Source organism: Aquila chrysaetos, chromosome 6 (assembly GCF_900496995.4).
Source record: "Aquila chrysaetos chrysaetos chromosome 6, bAquChr1.4, whole genome shotgun sequence".
Taxonomy (NCBI): Eukaryota; Metazoa; Chordata; class Aves; order Accipitriformes; family Accipitridae; genus Aquila; species Aquila chrysaetos.
Genome location: NC_044009.1, coordinates 40,406,779 through 40,429,711, shown reverse-complemented (window position 1 = coordinate 40,429,711; position 22,933 = coordinate 40,406,779). Strand labels below are relative to the sequence as shown.

At 45.0% G+C, this 22,933-nt stretch overlaps 1 protein-coding gene across 2 annotated transcripts in view; it reads left to right on the top strand.

Moving 5' to 3' along the window:
• Positions 1–561: 561 nt before the first annotated feature.
• Positions 562–22,933, top strand: part of TFCP2L1 (transcription factor CP2 like 1) — a 38,192-nt gene continuing 15,820 nt past the window's right edge. Inside the window, exons 1-6 of one of the 2 annotated variants that reach the window (XM_030018681.2) lie at positions 562–753; positions 5,115–5,266; positions 19,721–19,797; positions 21,418–21,523; positions 21,794–21,900; positions 22,496–22,648. In XM_030018681.2, coding sequence (XP_029874541.1) covers positions 692–753; positions 5,115–5,266; positions 19,721–19,797; positions 21,418–21,523; positions 21,794–21,900; positions 22,496–22,648 — 657 coding nt within the window. In that variant the 5' untranslated portion in view covers positions 562–691. Of the gene's footprint in view, positions 754–5,114; positions 5,267–19,720; positions 19,798–20,785; positions 20,979–21,417; positions 21,524–21,793; positions 21,901–22,495; positions 22,649–22,933 lie in introns of those variants that run through there. The other variant, XM_030018682.2, reaches the window with a different exon arrangement.

Below are 22,933 nucleotides of genomic sequence, written 5' to 3'. Positions count from 1 at the left end.
CCATCAGCCGCCCGTCCTTCACTTAAAAAAATACAGATTTTGGAGGAACCCGAGCAGCGATTTCACGCTCAGCCTCGCTGACCTCAGCCGGCGCTGCCAGGACACCCCCCCGGCCGGACCCGAGCAGGCTCGCTTTTAAAAGACAGACACGGGCAGTTTGGGGGACAGACGGCCGGTCCCAGCAGAGCCGGTCCGGAGCTGGGGGTCCCCCCCCGATGCCCCCGGGCCCCGCCGAAGCCGCGCTGCCGCCCGGGCGCCGGCCCCGCACCGGGGCTGCCCGCGGCCGGCTTTGCCGTGCCCGTCCCTGCTCTCCCCCCCGCCGCCGCCTCCCCCCTTCCCTCGGCGGGGCTGGGGGGGGGGGGGGGGGGGGGGTGTCCGTCCGTCCGTCCGTCCGTCCCTGCGCCCCGCCGCTGCCCCGGCCCCGGCGTGTGCCCGGGGAGAGGCGGGGCGAGGCGGGGCGGGGGAGGGCTCGGCCGGCTCCGGCGTCCCGGCCCGGCCAACCCGCGGCCGCCGGGGCTGAGCCATAAAAGCGCCGGGAGCCGCCGGGGCCGCGGCTCCAGTTGGCCGCAGCCGTCCCCGGCGCGCCTCGGGGTGGGCAGCCCGGCTGGCCCCCCCCCCCCCCCGCCCCGGTTTCCCCCAGGCACCGCGCCGGACCCTCTCCCCTTCTTTTCCCTCTCTGCCCGCCCGCAAGATGCTGTTTTGGCACACGCAGCCGGAGCACTACAACCAGCACTCGACCGGCAGCTACCTGCGGTGAGTCCCCCCGGGCAGCCCGAAACCCCCGGGGGTGCCCGGCGCCCTCGGCACGGGTGGGGGGTGGGAGAGGCCCCCCCCCCAGGGACACCCCCTTCGAGGTCCTCCGTACCCGCCGGCCGGCCATCGCCCGGGGTTAGCGCTGCCAACTGCTTCTCAGAGATGTGGGCTCTTTTTTCTTGGTGGTTTTTTTTTTTTTTTCCTTCCCTCGTGGTTGTTTGTTGGTTGGTTTTGGTGGGGGTTTTTTTTGTTTGTTTGTTAGCGCGTGGTTAGACAGCTACCTGCAGTTTTGCTTGATTGCTTTTGCCGGCTTCCCTCCTCTCAGGGGCTTGGGTAGCGCGGTTCAAAGGGAGAAGGTGCGACAGTTGCAAAGCGCTGTCAAAAGTCTGCGGGAAACCTCTGTTGGCGAGCTAAGAGGGCGTCCAGTTTTTGCAGGGTGAGGATTTCTTTCTCCTTCTTGGGACGATGGGTAAAAAGCTCAGAATTTCACTTTCTGAACTTGCCTAAACCAGCTTTTTCCTGTCTCCAAACAGTTGCGTTTAATTAAATGTGCCTAATTTAAGCACAAGGGCTGCTAAACAATAGTCTGTAACATGTGTAGCACAAACCCGTATTTCCTCCCTCCAAAAGACAACAAAGCAGACAACTTTGGGAGTTTCCTTTCTGCTGGGTGCTTGTGAATTATTTTTTTTTTTTCTGAATATGTAAAGCTGAGCTCTCAGCCGGGGTCAATTGCTGCTGCTCTGCTGAAGTGTGATTTTTTTTTTTGTTGAATTTAGCAGTGGAGAACCTGGTTGTGGCCCAAGAGCCTTGCTTTCAAAATGTACCCCCAAACAACCACCTTTGAGAGAACATCGAGTTTGTCTGGTGAAGCACTTCGAACACAGATAATGCTTCCCTTTCAAGGAGACACTCAATCTTAACTATTCCTGCTCCCTGTCAGCGCATTTGCAAAGGAACTTTTTTTTACTAAATAATGATTTCCCATTATCAAATGATACAATACTGTGAGATTCTTGCTTTCTGGCATTTTCTCCCTTCTCCGCACCAGGTTCTTCACCTCATCCCTCTATGCCAGTAAGTCTGTTTTAACAACATGTATGTGGCAAAAGCCTTGCTTTGTGTTTGCAAACCTGATTAGTTTAGGACAGTGAGAACGGTAGTAGCAGAGGAGCATCAGCATTGGTACTTGTGCATACTGTCTCTGCATTAGAGAGCATTTATGGTGCTCAGGCTGCTTTAACTCCATGGATTTGTAGCACGAGTGCTACAAGATCATCAAGTCTGGGTCAGGCTTGAGCCTGCATTTCAGATGCCTTTTAATTGGCCAGAAAACACATCAGATTATTTTTGCTGGCTTGATGCTAGCTGGGGGGATAAAGGATACCTGATCTGGCAGGAAGGCTGCTAGTATGAAGGTAATCTGTCAGTGTTTTAGGAACAAACTTCAGCTTTAGGGAGTATCTGCTGCTGTGACTGTGGTGTTTTTGATCTGGGACTAAAAGCCCTAAAACAAGTTTTATGGCAGCGATGGCCTCAGGTGTTTCACGGCAGGTCAGCTGAATAAAACCCTTCTTTTTTTGTAGGGACCTCTAATTCTGGCCACTTCACTCTCCATGGGAATGTGGCAAGACATGCATTTCTCAAGGGGCATTTTTCTGCTGAGCTGTGCCTTTCTGAAGGCTCTCCATACCCACTTGTAGCAACTTCGCAGAGGAAGCTGAAATAGTACAATCCTTGAAGTAGCTGTAGGAAAAGTTTGTATCGATTATACTTTGCAGAGTTCAAAGGCTTTGTGCGTGTCTGAGACATCTGTGTAAATTCTGCTGTACCTCAGTGGTATTTGTAATTATAGCAAGACAATACTACAGAAAAATCCTCTTAAATCTTCATGCATTTTTATGGAAACCCAGTATGTGTTTTACTCTGTTCTGCCAGCTGACTGAACTCTCAAATAACTTTTCCTCGTCCCAGGTAAGCGGACTAACTGTTGGTTAAGACCAAAACTGTAAAGCTTTAGCATAAACGTGAGACTTGGGAGAGTTTTAAGGGTTTCCCCCCTTTTTTTTTAAGGATGGGAACTGTTGTAAAATCCTGCTTTTTCCAAAACTTGATTTGCAACTCTTCAGTGAAAAGAGTTGAACAAGTATTGTGATGACTTGTATACCTAGAGCTTAGAAATTCTTTTAAGCCTCGATCTGTTGCTTACATCCTTCTAAGTTCCAAACACTTCTAATAAGGTGAAATGTTTTAGAAGGGCTTGATCCAAAGCCATGGATACCACTGGCCATTAATTCAAATGCTATAGGAATAAAAATGTGATTAACTTGTGTGGCTTCATCAGTGCTTAAATATTGCGAACCTTGCCAGAAACCAAATCATGGATTCCTCCATGCTTACAGTCTTCAGCAATCAGACAGCTGTTCCAGCAAGTGTAGGGGTGTTAAGATCCTGATATGAAATATGATATTTGAATTTTGACTTCCCCTTGCCTAAATTTCCCAACTGTTTCAGCTGAATAGGTGTATGAAATCCTCACCCTTAACTGTTAAACCTGGGCCAGATTTTGTGTGCTGTTTTCTGCAGAACTGCAGAGGCTTTCAGGCTTCAGAGTTTTTGACCTGTTCTCATCTGTAAAGCAACGTGCATTCCAATAGCATTTTGCAGATGAGTGTGTTAAGAGCAAATGTTGGCATCTGGGGTGAGTGAGATGACTCTGTGGAGCAGTATCAGATCCTGTGTATGTGTGGAGCAATGCTATCTATTTCAGAAATCTACTGCAAGCATTTCTGTCACTTCATTACTGTAGTAAATCATCGTCACTAAGGGAAAAAAAAAAAAAAAAACCAACCCCTCTCTATGGCTGCAGTTAGGCAAGAGCTGTGATTATGTCAGTAATGCCAGTAAGCAAATGGGGCTGGATGCCTTCGAGTTGGTGATAATATGGAGGGGGTGGGGTTGGAAGAGAGAATGGAAAGAGAGATGGGTGTTTCTTTTCTCCTGTCTGCATCTGAAATGGCACAGTTTGCTCTCTGGCTTTATTTTACCATAAATAGAAGTACCTGTGTTTGAACCAGGCACTTCAGCAGTTTGCTATAAACTGCCACACCGTTTCACTCATGACCTGGGTAGCCTTCAAGGTTGTGGGTGCTATGAGTGAAAGCAGGGTGGATCATTAACTGAACAGGCAAGGAAAAAATTCTTAATGCTCTTTCCATAGGGACCCTGCCTGTACATGCTGGCATGTTCCTGAACAGTTTTTCTTAAAGCTTTTTGTGTATGGGATTACTGAAGGCAGCAGAACTGCAGCCTCTCTAATGGGAATCTCAAGTCTTCACACATCTGGAGGAAATGGAGGAGAAAAAAATGAATAACTTATTCTGAACTGTTCTCCATGTTCAACATAATCCTCCTAATTTGGAAGGGTATTAATGTCTTAAATAGGTGGACACAATGATCAGAAATGTTAGTGACATGGGAAAGGCTAATGTGGTTCTTCAGTATCAGACATGCTGAGATAAGGATGCTTATTCCTGACGTCTCATTTTGTACTAATTATTCTGTTGTGCTCTCAGCCTTGCTAATACCCATTCTGCTTGGGGATTAGTGTGGATTGGGATCAGTCTGACACTAAATCAGCAGCCAGGTCAGCATGAACATCTTGTAAAGGAGTGAGAACTGGGACTGCATGCAGGTCCTAGTGAAGCTGCTCCTGAGCACCTGTGTGTGAATTTATGAAGGCAGCCCAATGCTGACTTAAGAGCTACGCGATTCCTTGTGACCAGGTTTATTTGAGTGCAAGGGGATGTTATGAGTCAATTAATCCAGCAGTTCTTGCTGTCATTTACCTGAATGTCTCCTTTTTATACCAGAGCTGTCTGTTCCTCACCCTTGGCTACTACTTGTAGAAATTTTACTAATCTGACATTCAGCTGTCAAAATAAAGTACCCTTTCTTACTTTTTTTTTTCTGAAAGGCTTTTGTCTGAGAACCTAAGAACTCTTAAACAAATGTCTTTCCACAAGGATGAAGAATCTATTTTTGATGATATTTTTTTCCGCATGAGGCAGACTGCTTAACTGAAAAGTAAACCTGATTTTATGTTTTAAAAACATAAATTAATTCTCAAAAATATTCTGGTTTGTTAATGCTGTGTTCTTTTGTCCAGTGCTGACATCCTAGAGGCAGAAGTTGCCTTGCTACATTATACAGGCCAAATTCTTTCTTTTTTAGCCATCATAACTCGGTGTTTCTCCAGAGACCATCTCCATTATCTCAGAGCATGAGAATTAAGTGAAGAATGAGGCTAGGATATTCTGTAAAGTTTTTGTAACTAAATGTGTGTGAATTGTATGTTGCAGAGATGTCCTTGCACTGCCGATCTTCAAGCAGGAAGAACCGCAGCTGTCTCCTGAGAACGATGCCAAACTGCCACCCTTTCAGTACGTCCTCTGCACAGCCACGTCACCTGCTGTGAAACTCCACGAAGAAACCCTGACCTACCTCAACCAAGGTAGGGTTTGTACTACACTGAAGGAGGGCGTATTTCCTGGGAACAATTCATGAGAAAGAGATTTAATCCCATACTTGTGCCTTTACCGGGAGGGCAGTGGGATGGGAAAAAGAGGGATAGAGATGGGGGGGGATGGAGGAAAGGAGGAACATTTAATTTTTCATATTTATATACCAGATTGTCAACTGATATAAAATAATGAAGTACCACTGATTTAACTGTTGACTTAAAGCAGCATTATAGCATCCCTGTGGCCAGGTACTGGCTTGATCTCAGACGACTTACACTGCAGTCTCCTACCTTTATCTTAAAAGGGCAGACTAATTAAGCAGATTGGCAACCTTTGGGTTGGGGAGGGCTCTTACTATTGCAAGTCCCCAAGCGCTGGAGGGCATTGCCAGCGGATGAGTTAGCAGGTATCCGAGGGCTCCTCGGTGCTCTGGGCAGAGTGTGGCATCCCTCCCACTGGCTGGGCGATGTGGCTCTGCGCAGTCCCTAACTTGACAAGTTGCTGGGGTTCAGTGTAGCAAGGTCCTCTGTCACTGACCTCATAGGCTAATTTTTACTCCTGGATAAACAAACGCTGTGTGTTTCTCCAGGCTTTTTTTTTTTTTCCTCCTTTGGCAGAATTTGTGCAGACACATCTGTGGTTGGAGTTTGGCTGTCACCTTGCAGCACCTCCTGTGCGTGGGTCCCGGCAGGATCAGACCTCTTCAGGCACAGATTATGCTAAAATTTACTAGACTTATTTTCTGCCAGGTTGTAAACAAGGGCATTAGCCTAGCAACAAGCTGAAGGCTGTCTGCGCTGTTACTGAGATTCCTCTCCTGTTTCAGGATGCTGCCCTGGCTCTTTAAGCTTTGTGGACTGAGCTTGAAGCTCACTCAGGTGCCTCTCTAGCTAGGTTTCTCTCAATGCTTGTACAACATGGAGCTCTGACCTCAGGTGCGGCTGGCTGCTGGATCTGGGTTGCTAGCTGCTAGACCCATGGAGCCCCCATAGAAAAATCAGCCAAGTGCTGCAGGCTCTACCCAAGGAGCCAGATCTTTCCTGTCACGTAAGCTGGCACTGTGCTGTCTCCAGTATCAAAAGATGCTCGAGACTTGTGATTGTCTTCCCAGTTTACCCATCCAAATACAGCAGACCCCAGGAGGTGGTATGGGGCGTATCAAGGGTGAGATGGAGATGAATCTTCCTGTGAAACACAATTCTTTCCTGTTTCAGAGTAAAAGATTTTCTGTTGTGAAAAGCAGTTGATGGCCAAATGTTTAGCACATGTGAGGCAGTGTCTATTTTTTTTTACCTTGGTAGGGCAAAAGTTAGACAACTCTTTACAGAATACCATGAGTTTTAAAAACCTGTGTGACTAGAGCAGTCTATGTTTTCCTATGCAAAGTAAGACTGTTACTGCCTTTGTAGATAGACCATGTGTGTTAGGCTTTCCCTTGCTTACTATTGCAAGGAGTTGTCTCCCGCTCCATCTCAACACAGTACTGACCTGTTTCCTTGGCAGACCACCAGTTCTCGGATATCTTCTGCACCTGTCCTTTATCCCTCAAGGGGGAAGGTGGGATATGTCTTTGCAGAATACACCCTGGAGAGCATGAGGCTGGACAGGCCTGAAGGAACACAGCAGGGATGAGGCTGGCAGGAGCTGTGCAGTGGGGCAGAGTTGGGAAGGGGCTGAGAGAAGTGGGCACTCTTTAGTGCTGTTGGCTTGCCACAGTGGATGGAAACAGCACCTTTTCCTAGAGAGTCTTTGGGATGATTAGTGGTAAAAGGTGGTGTATCTCCTGACAGCTGAATGGCTCACTGCTTTCTGTTCTTCCTGGCAGGAGCTTTGCATCTGCCTGCCGCCTTCTTGGGAGCATCCTCACCTCATTTATTTAAGCTCCCAAGCAATTTGTCTTCCTCCTTACACTGAGATGCTCTGGGTTTCTTGAAAAACCTCTTGAAATTCAAGGCTCTCTGTAGATTGATTTTTCTTTTTTTCTTGAGATCTTGCAGTGTACCTATTTTAAAAGCCATTCTGTTCCACTCCAGCAGGTTGTTTCAGACTCCACACCATTGGCTGCACTCTTGCTCCCGGCACTGACCCTTTGCAGTAGCAAGGGCAGACCTTGACTGTAAATTCATCTGATCCGTAGTCTACCTTGCTACTAAGTCCCTTAGACCAAAATCCCTTGCCTGTGGTGGTTAGCAAAAAGGGACTAGGGTCTGCTCCCATGTGGATATGAGCTGCTGTGAGATGCTTCTGGGTTCATTGAAGGTAACTACACATATGGGGATAAGATGATGCTGGACACACCTTTCAACCAGCTGTGATCAGAGGTGGAGACTCTAATTTCTGTTGGTGGGATGTCAGTGAGGACACTGCCTGGGGTTAAGAAGATGAGGATTTGTCTTGCAATTCCAGGACAAAGAATCAATTGGCAGGTAACCTCCCATGTCACTTAGAGTTTTCCGTTTAGGAATGTCTACATAAAAGGGTATTTGGTCTTTTTCATGACATCTGTGTCAAAAGTATGTTCCTCATGCATGACCCTCTAGAATAAAAATAAGAGGTGTGTCTCTTTAAAAACAAAAATTAAAGTGCATGAGTCAAATTTTCTTCTCCTTTCAGCCACCCTTCTCTGGGGGAACCACTTTTGATTCTTGAGCTATATAGTTTGCCAGCAGGTACCTGTTGTGTAGGTATTTTCCCATCCCTTCTCCAAAACCAGAGGAGGGTGCTGCAACTCTACTTTGACCTGCTCAACACAAGACAGGGAATCCTACCCAGGTGCTGCCACATTGATCTCAATTGTCCTGCCTGAGGTAGAGCCAAGTGCAAGTTAAAGGCTCTGACAGAAAATTAATCCCATTTATAGAATTATGTTGTATAAGCCTGTGAAGGGGACCTCGAGGCAGCCCAGGTCTCTGGAGCCACTATTCATGGCATGGCAGAAGAGCTGACTGACTCCAGAGCACTGTGACCCAGCTGCAGTGCCGTAGCCATCTCATGAAGCAATTTAGACCATTCCCTACACCTTATCACCTTACACTGACTGTAAGCAAAGGGACACCTCTTGCACCTTACCCTCTTTCTGTGCTTATCATGATCTGGCCAAACACTTACATAAAACTTCCCTTCTTCCTTGTATGCTTGAGTTTTGTGATGGATTACTTTAGCAAATGGGTAACTTCACTAATGGATGTCCCTCACCCTGTCTGCACTGGTGAAAGCATCAGTCATAGCTGGCTCCTAGTAAGGCAGATACAAAGATACAGTGGCTGTCCCAGCTCCAACAAAGCAATTCACATCCAGTGTGGTTACTTACCCAAATTGTGAGGACTGGGTTTGGGGTTTTCTGCTTGCTGGGTGACTCTTGCCACTTGCTGCCCAAATGTTCCTTCCTGGCTCGAGCTCTTCACCACTCAGTAACTGACCTTTTGTCAGTGCGAAGCAGTTCTGCTCCCTGCCCTGAGACACTTACTCCACATGTGACTGGTTCAATGGTGGTTGGTGAGTGGACCAGCTCAGGAGACAGTCCATGTGCAGAACTGGATAGAAGAAAGGTCAGGCCTGACAGAGCTATGGAGTGGAGAAAGCTGGAAGAACTGGGTAGTAAATTGAAGGCCAAGTTGTATAGCAGAGGTAAAAGAAGAACTGGTGGAGACATTCAGGTGAGATCTGAAAGGGTTTCATATGGGTTAGGAAGAAGGGCTGTCTAGTGGCTGTGTTTGTGTACAAAGAGGAGAGGGATGGGAGAGGGCTCCAGGCTTGTGGGGCATAATGACTTCTTGTGAGCCTTGCTACTTGGTGGATAGACCCATGGAGATGGTCAGTGGCATTGATGAGGAAGAGGACTTTGGCCTGGGCTCTCCACAAGAGTGAAGGAGGAAGCTGAGAAGACTCCTGAGCTGGAGACCAGTGTTTTCAGCAAGGGCAGGGGAAGCATTTGTGAGGGATCATAGGGGAGTGAGCTTAGCTGTTGTGTTAAGTTGACTTGGGGACATTCAGAAGTGGCAGGCTCCCAAGCTTGTCTGCTCCAGTTTGAAACTGAGTGCTTGCTGGCTGCAGCTCTAGAACCAGCCTGTAAATGAAGTAACTAGAGTCAAATCCTTAGCTTGGTTTCCAAAGACTGACTCATTACACTTGTCTTTCCTGATCTCTTTCCCCCCCTGCCTTCCCACATTCCTTGGGAAACTGGAGCCAGAGTCCTGCTAGCCCAAATTGAACATGATCTTAGTTTGCTAATCCTTAGGGCAGTTTCTACATTAAGAGATCTTTACTGGACCTCAGGAGGATTACTCATCTGATGGGACAAAGTATAGAGTCATTCGTATGGTGTCTTAACACCACTCCACCTTCAGTCCACAAAAGTGGTAAAGGTGCTGTCCTCACATTAGGAGCTGCTGCTGGCATTGCTCCTTTGGTCAGGGATCGCATCTGTCAACAGAGCAACACTGTCCAGAAGTCTGCAGCACAAACATCGCCTAATGTTTCTGGAACTAGCCCGCCTTTTAGCACTATTTCAGTGTCTCTTGTGGATAGGGATTTTCAGACAAACAATCAACCAGCAACCATATTACAAACCACTGCTTTAGCAAGAGGGCTTGATGCAGTTGCATATTCCATGGTCTGCAGTCATATGGGGTGTGGTTTGACCATGGCTGGTTGAAACCAGTTTCAAACATGGACAGAAATGGGAGCAATGAAGGTGGTTCCAGAAATTGCACCAGGAGGAATGCGGAGGAAGCAAGCACTGTACAGTAGATCCGAATGCTAATAAATGTGAGGAAATAAAATCATTCCTTTTAAAAAACAAAACAAGAAGCCAAAGAACACAAAAACCTGAAAGTCATTGCCCGAGGGAATCAGATTGTAGTGCCAGAACCACATGTAGACTGTGAGCTATTCAAGTCATGATTTTGTTTCATGACCAGCATTGGGTTGGCTCAGAGCCTCAGATTTAAATTACTCCAAATAGAAGGTGGTTAAGGTTGATGGCAGAGGGTCGCTGAGAGCAAGCTGTGTGACAAATCCAGTCCTGTCTCCCAGTGGTGCTTCAGAGTAACTGGCCATCACCTGCCTATGAAGTTATCCTGAGGTCTATTCAGCTCTCCACATCTGTGGTATGTGACTTGTGGTTCTTGGCCATGTGAGGATTTTAGTATACAGCTGGTTAGGGTTAGGAAGGCTGGCCATCTCTGCTTTACAGTGTCTTCCAGGAGTCATCTTTATTGCCAGTCCTAGACAGTTCAGAAAACAAGCAAGCCAAGAACCCAAACCATGAGAGAAAACCACTAACATCTGAGAAGACCTGTGATGATATTGGGAGCATTGCTGTAGAGGTGCATAAGCAACAGAAGCCTTGTGAAGCTAAAGATGGACTTAGTTTGAGTCTGGGTCACACCTAAATGAAATCCCCAAATTTCAGTGCTTATGTGCAAAGGCATATATCCAGGTTCAAGACATGTGTGCATAAACTGGTACACTTAAAACTGTGCTCCGTTTAAAATCTGCTGGGTGTTGTCCTGCCTCAGCTCACTGCCGCCATGTTCTGGTTTCTCCTCCAAAGAAAGGTGCAGAAAGCACCGACCAAGGAGCAGCTGAAGAAGACACCTTGAAGCCAATTGCTTGGGTAGGAGATGAAATCGCTTACAACAGAAGGCAAAAGAGAGCCTTTGCCTCCTTAAGGTCTAAAGTTCAAATTCAGTTGTCTAATCTTCCACAGCCAGAGAACCCAGTTTTAAACACTGAGATTTACAGTAAATGAAAAAAGCTGTTTTGTATTGACGTTAACTCCTACGTAATTGAGTTTTTATGGGGTTACAACTGTCTGAATGCTTGTAGTTTTCCTGGAACAATTCTTTATTTGCCTAAATGAAGTGTAGAGAAGGCTGAGTGACCAGCTCTGCCTGGGTGTGCTTCTGGTTTAATTATAGCTCTGTTTGTGGGGATATTTTTGCTTTGTCCCATGCTAAGAACTGCCTCTTTTCCTGACAATCACTGCCATTATGGACCAGGCCCCGGGTGTTTCAAGGAGCTCCACTGCTGGTGGCCTCTCCTGTGTGAACATGCGCTCCACCCTTGCTTGAGATCACAGGCACAACAATGACTTTGCGTCATTGAGACTGTGAATATCAGGTGCTCCCTGGTGGCTGCCCGCCTATGCGTCCTCGATCCCTGATCGTTGTGGGGTGCTGCACTGCTCCTTGACCCCTTTCCACTCTGTTCCTGGGTTTGGATGCCTTAAAAAATGGCTAACGAAGCTGGTGTGTCTTTTGCATTTCTGAGACCGGCTGCTTGGTGGTTTTGGTTCTTGTGGTGCACCTCTTCGTCTTTGGAGAAGGAATTTGTCTCCTGCCTGACTTTGAAGACAGCTCTGAGTAGGTTCTGGTGTCTCAGTTGAAGCCATTAATTGTGCTAGCAGCAATTTCCCCATATGTTTGGCAGCTCTGTCTTCACTTGGCAGCCCAGGATAAACAACCCTGTCTCCAAACCACACCATCCCTAAGCTCACTATGAATCTTGCTTCAGATGACAGGGCACCTCTGCATAAGTAGAGCATCTGACTTCTGTTGTCCCTAGGAAGCTAGAATCTCAGTTGTCTTTTAACCAAGAGGCTGTTTTCTATTCTTTCTGTAATCCTTTCTTCTGTTGCTAACATCTGGATGAAATTCAAATGGGATTGTGAACTTGCTGGATTGTAGCCTGTGCACAACTCCTACTGAAAGCCCCTAGACTGCATTTTGTTCTCCCACTTCCATAAATCTTCAATATCTGTGAACGAAGGAAGTGCTCAGAAGTTCCTCTGAGTGTAATGAGAAGTAAGAGAGTATCTGTAAGATTTTTCCTTATATTCCATGTCACGTTTTTACTTTCCCCCATTATCCATATCTACTTTGAGATTCCTGTAATTATGACAGTGAAATTTTTGCCTGTCATCTTACAGCATTGGATGTTTGTATCAATGTACCTATCAATCTGAGATGTGGAGATTTCCCAGTTAGCTTTCTCTAATTTGCAGTGTCCTAAAAGATCACATTTTCGGTAGCAATAAGAAGCTTGAGAAATACTGTAGTTTTGATATGATTAACTGTTTTTATAGGAGTAATAGATGATACTTTTTTTCTAAAGAGGCTGGAGAAACCCACCTTTTTTTTCCCTTTGCTTCCTACCAACCATTTATTGTGTGTTCTGGAAACTAGACAGCAAGTACTTGAGCAGTGAGATTCCTCTTGTCCTAGCTCTGTGCCACGTTTGTGACCGGTGTCAAAGGTACAGTCTGCTTTGATGGGATGGTTGCCAATCACATCGTCTCCCCTGCTTTGTGGTAGGCACTGGCTGAGTAGCCTTGTGTGGTAGTGGGACTTTCTTTCTCCCGGTTTTTTACTGCAGAAACGTGGTGGAGGAAGCGACTTACCTGAGGGCACCTGAGGGAGCTGCTGGGTGGGGTCGGGAGTCGTACTCAGCTCTTCTGCATCCCTCTTCAGCACCCTCACCTGGGACCATTCTTCTTACTTATCTGAAACTCAAGTAAATATTACACACAAAGCTACTCTTACAGAGCTATAAAATCTGTTGTCCAAATTGACTTAGAACAGGTTGAAACCAGAAAAAGCCTGTATTTTTTACTTACACAGAGGGGGCTGAGGTTTTCTGAGCTGGACAGATGTGACTAAGATAGTCCTGGGTGTTTCAAGTACATGCTAGAGAAGTGGAAATACAGGAAGAAATTATTTTCACAGGGCAGATATTTTTTCAGCTTTCCATCAGAAGTCCATAACTTCTTCACTGATTAATTTGTATTAAAAATCAAAGTTTATACCATGGCTTAGATTATGTGGAGTCCAACAAAGTGGATGAGGTCTATGCAAGAGAAGCCCAAGTACACACAGTGAACTTAACAACTGTGTCTACTGGCTGCTTTCGTGTCCTTGATTCAAAGTTAGACTGTATTCTTAGAGGAATTAAATGTACATCCCTCTCTCTTGAGTGGAAACCACTGTAAATGAGTGTTTCTGTTAGTGCCTGTTAGCTATGAAGTGTCACCACTGTAAAACAGGCCATCTTCAAAAGTCTGGGAAGAGTAAGGCTCAGCCAAATGTTCATATAGTAAATAAGCACTGAAATTTTCCTCGAGCAAACTTGGCTCCGAGGCATGTGTTTGGCTTTCCCACAAGAAAGAAGTAGGGTAAGAGAAAGAATGGGACAAAGAAACGGACTTGAGTTGGGAGCAGATTGTAAAAGGAGGGAAAACATAGGAAGAGACATGATGACAGTGAAGCTCTATGGTGTAGTAGTAGAATTAGTAGTTATGAATTGGTCTGCTGCATTCTTGTAAGTCTTGCTACCCTGGTGGTAGTGGCAAGTAGGGTAGGTATCCTCAGTGTTGGACTTAGATGGGTAGCTTTGCTACAAAGGGAAACAGGCAGGAGGCAGGTGAAGGGCAAGGCTGAATGCTGAAGCAAGGCATGTGTAAATTTTGGTTCTTATTGCCACAGTATAAGCAAGTTCAGAAGGGGACCACACAAAAGAGGAGTGTGTGAGCGTTGGTCGTGACTGGGCAGTTTGATACAGATACAATCTGGACACTGAATACCAGAAACTGGGAAGATGCAGCCAGGAAAGGGCTGGCTGTACTCATCCTGCTCCATCTCTGGGTGCTTATAACTGGGTGCTGTGTTGAAGATGAGATGTGGGGCAAGACGGGCCTGCAGTGTCAGGATGACTCTTGTGTTCCTTTTGCATTTCCTGGCCCACAGTTGGTCCTCCTTTGCAGGATTTCCATGTTCCTAGCATAGTGGGAGCTTTCAGGGTGGCCTATTGTGTAGCTGGTGAATTCATAATATCTACTGGATAAACATCTCCTACAGCATCTTGTCAAATGAGGCTGCAGCAAGCAACTGCAGAATATCCACTGCCATTTGTGGCCCAGGGAGGGAGGATTCTGCCCTTGCTCCTTGTCCTGCAGAGTGTCTGCACACAGGACATTTCAGCAAGTCTTATGCTAAGTTTTATTTTTGCTTTTGTCTGGCTAAAAAGGTGCGGGCAATCAAGCATGCAAGTTCAGATGCCAGCTCTGTCACTCTTGCCTGTTTACCTTGGGGGTTCATTAATCGTTCTTGTCAGAAAAAATCTTTGTGTGTGCCTGATGCCCTGAATAGTTGCATTTGGCTGTTTCAAAGGTGATCCTCCTGCCTGCTGGATGTGCTTTGGTTTGGGAGGATAAATGCTTTCTTTTTTTTCCTCCCCCTCCTTCTGCATGCTGCGTTTGACTGTCAGCATTCCTTTGCCTTTATCTGTGCACTATTTAGGATGTCCATATAAAGTTGCTAAATGGAATTTTTATTGGCCAGCTTGGCTTAATAATCAAACAGTTTCCAGGCTGGTTCTGTCTAGTGCTGTGTGGATCCATTCTGAGAAAGAGGACTCACAGTGTTTTTTTTTCTTTCCTCAGACTCTTGTTGGGGATAGGGTTTAGTCTCAGGTTAGGGTTTAATTAATTGCTGGAAAGGCAAGCAGACTACTTGGCTAGATTAAGTAAGGCCTGAGTCATATTGGTCTGGAACATCAGCATCCTAATTGGAAATTAGTGTATTGTATCGGTGTATCGTGCAGAAAACCACAAAATGCATAGTGCAAGTGGCCCTTGAAACATAACACCAAAACAAAAAAAAGCAAACAGGATATTGTGGTTGTGTAGCAAATAATCTTTGAACAAAATGTAACTTTCAGCTTGAAATAATGATAATCTTCTGTAATCAGAAATTGCCTAAAATTCCTGATGGCTGACTAAATTCCAACAATGGAAATCAGTTAAGATGTTATGGTTTGTACCTTCTGAGTGAGTGAAAGCGTTCCTGTGTTGAACTAAATTATTTTTTATCCGTAGCAAATTGGTGACTTTCAGTTCTTTTGTCCCCAAACTAAGTGGTCATGCCTGCATTTAATGTGCATTAATTACCAAAGACAATAAAACTTTAAAAAATAAACAGTCTGTAAATCCTCTTTAAGATAGATGCAATTGCTTTATGAATCACCAAGCAGGAACTCTCCGGACCTGGGTGGTTACTACTTTGCTGGATACTACTCTTGTTTGTAAAGCAGAGTTGCTCAAACTCTAGCCTAGGAGGAGATTGCATAAATTTGCTGTTGCTCAGGGAATGTCTGTTCAAAATACAAATTACAGCGTATCATCACCCACCCAGGTTTTTATTGGTGCCCCTGAAGCTTTCAGTGAAGCTGGGAGACAAATTGCATCTCAGGAATTTACTGTGGTTTTCTAAATATTTATTACTGTTCTGTTCTCTGCCTGAGGTAGGGAAGAAGGGTTGTGGCAAGCTCTGTGCGAGGGGAGCACCGGGTCGCGCAGGCAGGCGGGAGGCTGCTTTGGCCTCAGCTGCGCTGGGGATTTGCTTGCAAAATGTCCTCTTCATTTCAGGTAGTGACAGAGATGCTTCAGATGCCCTAGTGTGCTTGTGTCCGATATTACGACGTGACCAGAGACCAGGCTGGTCGCCAACTTTGAAGTTATCTTGAACCCGTGTTGCCTGCGGTGGTGCAGCTATGGCCAATGTTGAGAGCGTGGAAGGAAGAGGGTTTCAGCAAGCTGCTGGCCTTTAGCACTGGGTTTAAGTCTAACATTCAGTAATGTTGAACATCATCCTGGTAAAGGGGGACTGCTCTAAAACTGCTACCACTGCTCTCCTAGCCACAGATGTTTTCTTCAGGCTCTTCCTTCCATCTGAGCCCAGTGGATGTTAAACCGTTGTCAGCTGAGGACCAGATACTGCCCTGGTCAAGGTCAGACCATTCAGTCAAATCATTGGAGAGTCTCAGCATCGGTACCCTTTGCTCCTGTCTCCAGCTTTACCACCAAGCATTGACTTGGAAAGATGTAGTCTAACCTATATTCATCTGTATTTTCATTTAGGACAGATGGACAAACTCTATATTTCAGCTGTATGTTTTGGGCTTAGCTAGTTGCAGCCTGTGTTGGGAGCTGGGAATACAGTTTGTTTTAGTCACACTTGTGCCCACATTTCTTTACAGATTTAGATACCTGAGTAAGAATGATCTGTTACTGATTTAGTTTTAGCAGAAAATTGTCAGTCTATGACTGCTAGTGCTGGTGAGTCAGTGATGCAGGATTCGTATATGATCTGTGTACCAGAGCCTTGAGTGACTTCTTCGCCCTCTTTGTCGCGAGGGGGAATTCAGTTTTCTTCTGATTAGGTCACTATTATTCACTTTATTTTACAAAGGGATCTTGTTTTAATATCCAAGTACTGATTCTTAAAGGCTTTTTTTTCCCTGCAATTGTAACAATTGCAGGGCTGAGATTGTAATTCACCATTTCAGGAGTTTTGCCGGTAGTGATGGTGGAAAACATAGGGTAAACAAGGATTGGAAGGTATTTTTCAAGGAAAAAATATAATCCAAGCAGTTTGATGCTATAAAAGTACAAGTATCTGAATGCTGTCCATGCTATACCAATGAATGATGGGTACCATTAGCCACAAAGCAATGACTTTGCTGGAATAAGTTGTAGGGAGAATGATTTTTTTTTTTTTTTATTCAAAATCAATACCAAAACATTTATATATAAAGGAATTGTGAAGAATTAGGACCAAATTCTCACTGACAGGGCTCCACAGAGAGGGAAATAAACTTCCATGTTTTCTGAAGCTTGGCTGGGAGCAGTCTTGTTTTGATAACAGTCCTGTGTAGTAACTGGAGTGAAACATTCAGAGGTCAAGGGAAAAGCAGTTAGCATAAAATACCATTTTGACTGAGGTTTTTCATGGCGTAAACCGAGTTCCAGGGCTTACATCAGATGACCCGTATATCTTTCATCAAAGCATTTTATTTCCTCTTTGGCTTTCCATTTAATATTAACTCTGTCTCCACTACAGTCTCTTTTTTTACCAGTGGGCAGAATCTGTTTCTAACTTCATCCAAGGTGAATCACCCCTGTCAGGAGGACATGTGCAGTGCCTGCTGTGTGCAAGGTTGCGTTATTGTTCCTATCCCATGCCAGTGGTTGGAAAATGCATGCTGCAGAGTTTTTTGAGTGCTTGATGCTAGTTTGAAAGGAACATGGCCATGTTTTTATGCCCATTATTTTCTTTTCTCATTGGAATTTCAAATAAGCAAATCAGGCTCACCAAAGAGTAGGAGGGTATCAGTGCACAAAGGTGTCCCAAAAACCTGCTCATTCCTGAGATACTTGCTGAATGGCTAGAAGTGCTTCTGGTTCTACCATTGCCTTCCTCTATAGCACAGCTCATGCCACCTAATTTCTCTGTCCCTGTTACCCCATCTGAGTACAGTCTTAGACATATTTTACCGTCTCTTGGATGCTCATGGTCTCAAATCCTAAATTAATTTTCTGTAATGATTAATTAGCCTCATATTTGCATGGGAATGAACTGTAAGTGCAAGAGATGCTTGGCTGTGTAAATTTGTTTGAGGCAATGAACTGTATCACTCTATAGCTCGTGAAATGTATCCCCAAACTGAGCCATTGAGCAGCGGAGTACTTCATACAAAGTCGATACACTTGTACAACATATACAGAGGTACATAGTACAACAGACGTGGCTCTTAGGGAAGTGTTTTAGTGGTGTACTTGGTAGTGCTAGGTTAACCGTTGGACTCGATGATCTTAAGGGTCTTTTCCGACCGAAAGGATTCTGTGATTCTAAGAGAGAAAACCAGTTTTGTGAACCTGAGCCTGTTCTTTGTATGCTAATGCAACAGTATTGATTATGTGGGGAGATATGTACGTCTCTCTCTAAAAATTGCCAAGTGAACAATATTAACGCGTATCAGTGGGACTATTAGAAAGTCTCTTGAGTTAAAGTGTGGAAGACCTCAATTTCAGGACCGTGGTTTACAAAATCCACTTTCGTTGTCCGGCAGTCTTCAAAGGAAGGTCACTGTTGTCATTTTGGTTTACTTATGCGCAGAGATGGGTTAATACCTATGCACGTTTCCAGTGCTTAATTTGGTACTTCAGATGTTTTATTCTCCCCTCCCCCCCACCCTAAGCCACTTGCTGGATTCAAGGGTCATTTCCCGTTTGCGGAACTCCTGTTGACATCAGTAGGAGTGTTGTGCAAACATTTGGGGCTTCAATATGGCCTCTCTTGTCCTTTCTTTTTTTCTTTTTTTTTCTTTTTTCTGCCAGCCAGCTGAATAAGCACAATGATCCCTGTGCTCTAGTGATATGGTCTGTACTCACATGGGCAACCAGAAGAACTGGGATTCCCAAAAGAGAATCTGCCTGAAACACGGTGCCTTTCTGACACATCTGCTGTCATAAGTCTTCTGTTTCTAGATCCAGATCCAGACATGTAGCATTTTTTGTCTCTGCTGGTAGCAGCTGCTTAGAGGGAGATATATCTGCTTTGCAGTTTTCTGCAGGGCCAGTTCCGTGGGGATACTGGTTGAGCCAGAAAACCCAAACTGATCTCCTTGGTGCCTGCCTTGTCATACCCTGTACATTTTTCAGTAAAAGGGACGATGGCAAGATGAACAAGAAAAAGTGGCTATAAAGTATTATACATATGCTCCGTTAATCCTGATGATCCTGTCCTGCCTCTGTACCAGCTGTAGGTTTATTGTAAAGAGTTGGTCCTATACAATGAACTTTTGTGCTGTCTTAGCCATTTGTGCATAAGGTATCAAGACATCAGTCTCCTTTGTCTGCTGTCAGCCTTGGAGGGAGATATTATTTGAAAAACCAGTCAGCTAAATTCTACTAAAGTGGCTAATTTCCTTATGCTGGGGTGGCGTGGGTGGGGTGGTGGTGGCGGTGGCAGTGGTAGCGGTGGTGGGGTGCTGGAGTATGAATTCTCTTCCCGGAATTGGTCCTTGCACATGCTGTAACACCCACTGCTGCTTCCACACACATATCTGAAGGAGTATTTATGCCCTGGGCAGCCACATTCAAGGCCTTGTGGAAAAAATCTTATATTTCTGGTTCACCAAAACACCTTACAGGCTTGACTGCTCTCTGAAGAAGGCAAGATTTTGCCCAAGTTGCTATCCTCTGCAGAATAGTGCCTAGACCTGTTGTGCCAGCAGCTCTTCACACAACCATTGCTTCAGCAGAAGGGACAGACAAAGACAGTGCTGTTACAGCCACACGACACGGGGGGTACAACTGCCTCGAACACCTTGGTGACTTTCTCAAGGGTGACCAGAAAACTGTAGCAGCCCCAGGAGATGGACTATGATCGATGCCCTGAGAGCTTTTAGCTGTCAAAAGAAAAACTTTTCCCTCAGATTTCTGCTGTGCTTTAGTGCCTACTTGATTACTGGGGCAAATGCATTATGTTACCAAAAATGAGCTTTCCCTGATCAAACGTATGCTTTATTAGCCACATAAATGCCAGCATGACTCTCTCATTGCTACAACATATTAAACACCTTGGAAATGTTTCCTTAAACTCTAGGTCAGTCTTATGAAATCCGTCTACTTGAGAATAGGAAATTGGGAGAGTTTCAAGATTTAAACACAAAATATGTAAAGGTAAGGAGAAATATAGATTTCTTTTCTTCCTGCTACTACGTACAGCCTCTAATGAAGGGCCTGACCTTGCTCACACTGAGACAATGGAAAATACTTTGCCATTGTTTTTAATGGGAGCAGGGCTGATGGAGTTGTTGAGTGCTAGTTTCACGGGACTATGCAGCTTGGCTTTACAGGGCTTCAGGGGAACCTTTATTCTCTTTGTGATCATGATCCCAGAGTTTCACTGTGAATATTGGGTTCAGGGGAATCCCAAAGTTCGGAGGTGAACATGGTCAAAACTGCTGAGAGGCAGACTTGTCTCCCTTCTTAACCCCAGCAACGCGCCTGGGTTGTTACATGTCGAATGGAGGACCCCGGTGTTTACATCGTTCTGCCATGCAGATTCTGCATAGCTCCAGTTTACTTTGGTAATGGGCATAATTATGAACTTACAGAACTTGATTGTTTGGTTTGGGGGATTTTTTTTTTGTTGTTTCCCCCCTCCCAAAACAGTTCAAATTCAAAAACTTTGGTTCGGACCTTGGTTCTGGATCCAACCTTCAAGCCTTCCTCTCCCCAATTCTTGGCTGTTTTGCCTCAGGATTTCTTTTGAGAAGTGGGGACTAGTTGCAAAATTTGGATTCCAATCTGGATTTCAAATGTTGTCCAAGTTTAGGCAGTTCCCTATTTGTCTTTTGGCCCATTTCAGGAAGCATGTGATTGGAATTTTCAATGTCATGTGGGATCCCAATTTTACAGGCGTTCCCACTGTGGCTTGCTTGCTTCTTGGAGCTAGGGTTTGATTTGGGTGTTTCTCAGGTTCATTGGCAAAAATTGCTCACTCATTTGATATGGTAGTCCCCAGCAGGAGCATGGACTTGAGAAACTGGGATGTAAGGGGTCATTAACTCATGCAAGTGTAGCACTCTGAATATACAAAAGGGTGTATTAGTTAGGAGTACTTTGGACTTGTTTGCCCTGGGGATTGCCCTTATTCCAGCCTTTTTTCTCCAGTTATTGATATGGCTGCACCATTGCAGACCAGAGATGAAAATTCTCCTGTTACAGAAGCCTTCCTATTCTACACTTGTTTAACTACACTGGGGCAAATCCAATGGCTGGCTCTTAATGGCTGGAATCAAGTTTAATTCCCACTGACAAGGTGTCTGGGCATGTCAGCTCCACCGGTGCAGGGACAGGTGAGCTGGCTTTCACATTTGCTAATCAGAGTGGGATATACTGGGGTTGGGGCATGGTACAGACACATTGAATATTATCCCCATGTGAGCCATTTTGGGTGTGGAGGCAGTATAGTGATGCTTACATGGCATGACACCTAAGATTAGGTGGACATTGCTATAGTGCTTCCAGACTGAGTCCCAGAAAGCTGTTCAGGTCTGCGTTATGCAGCGTGGATGTGCCCTGTGAAGGGGGAAGCATGTTGCTCTCTCACTCAGGGGTCCGTTAGGAATTTGATAAACATGGTGATGGGTCTCTTAGGTGGACCCTCTACTCTCCTCATGAATGGGGGTGAGAAACATAACAGATCAGCTTTTGCTTCTACGCTGGAAAACCTAAGTCATCTCAAGAGAAGGGCCTCTGGATCACGTTGTTCATCTTGCTATCTTTTCTTAACAGAGCATAATTCGTGTAGTTTTCCATGACCGACGCCTGCAGTACACAGAGCATCAGCAGCTTGAGGGCTGGAGGTGGAGTCGGCCTGGGGACCGCATCCTTGATATAGGTGAGACTATTTCATTATGGTTCCTGTGCAGTGTTTGGAAGCGAGATGCTGAATGATGTATGGAGTGTCTGCATGTGTGTTTAGGTTTTTTATATCCTGCTCTCTTAGGAATCCTGTATGTCTTTGGGTGGGAAAGAGATCTAGCACTATAGGTCCCAAATAGATATATCATTGGTGGCTTGGCTTTTCACATGCGTCTTGTAATTGTATGGAAATGCTTTCTCTTCTTCAATTTAATATTTTTAAAATTTTAGGGGTTTTCTTCTACAGATATTCCACTGTCAGTTGGTATCTTGGATCCCAGGGCCAGCCCAACCCAGTTGAACACTGTTGAATTTCTGTGGGATCCATCAAAGAGAGCCTCAGCATTCATTCAGGTAAGAGAGAAGTGATATTCCTGTGGTAAATACAATGGTGAGATATCTTACAAAGACCTGGCGAGTTAAGGTAGCCAGGACATGAAGGAGAGAGAAAAATACTAATGATAATATACAAACTCAAGTGACAGTCATGTATAATTAACTTGTAGGATACTTGCTAAACCAACTTGCTAGCTACTTGCTAGCTTTGGAGTACTACCTGCTACAGCTAGGATCTTCTTTTTAAAAAAAAAATTGATGTTGCTTTCTAAGCATGGGTTTTGTCTGGCGGAAACCGTTCACAACCTGTTAGTTTTGCTTGCTTTCCTCTTTCATGAGTGTTTCTCATCCCAAACGCCAACCATCTGTTTTTAATCTGTATGTGGGATTTACTTAAGTCAAAGGATGCTTTTCCTGATGCCCTGTTTCTTTCCGGGCTGCTTGTTCTTCTAATTGTTTTGTCCCGAGGAACAGAAATGAAAACATATGAACTCTTCTATCTCTCTTAGTTTCTTGGGAGGAGCCAAAACCTCACGTTCAGGCAAAATCTGAAATTCAGATTTGCACAGCTTCCAACTGTCTCCAGAGATGAGCACAGCTTTTGTTTTGCCAGGTACATTGCATCAGCACAGAATTTACTCCACGGAAACATGGAGGAGAGAAAGGGGTGCCCTTCCGGGTGCAAATCGACACCTTTAAGCAGAATGAAAATGGTGAATACACAGAACACTTGCATTCTGCAAGCTGCCAGATCAAAGTGTTCAAGGTATGAGGTAGTTTTGGCTTTGTCATCAACATAGATTAAGACACAAGAACATGCACAGTTTTTAAATTGTGCAGGAGTGATGCAAATAGCGGAGTAGAACAGACTTTTAACTGGGTATGCTTAAGTTCTTAAACAGGACTCTTGCACACAAAGTGACATAAACACTGAACTACACAGCATTTCTAGTTAAATTCAAATGATCCAATTGCTGCACCAAGACTTATGCCAGTCCATTGTGCCTTGAACACTATACAAATACTTGAGATATTTAGGTTATCCGGTGTG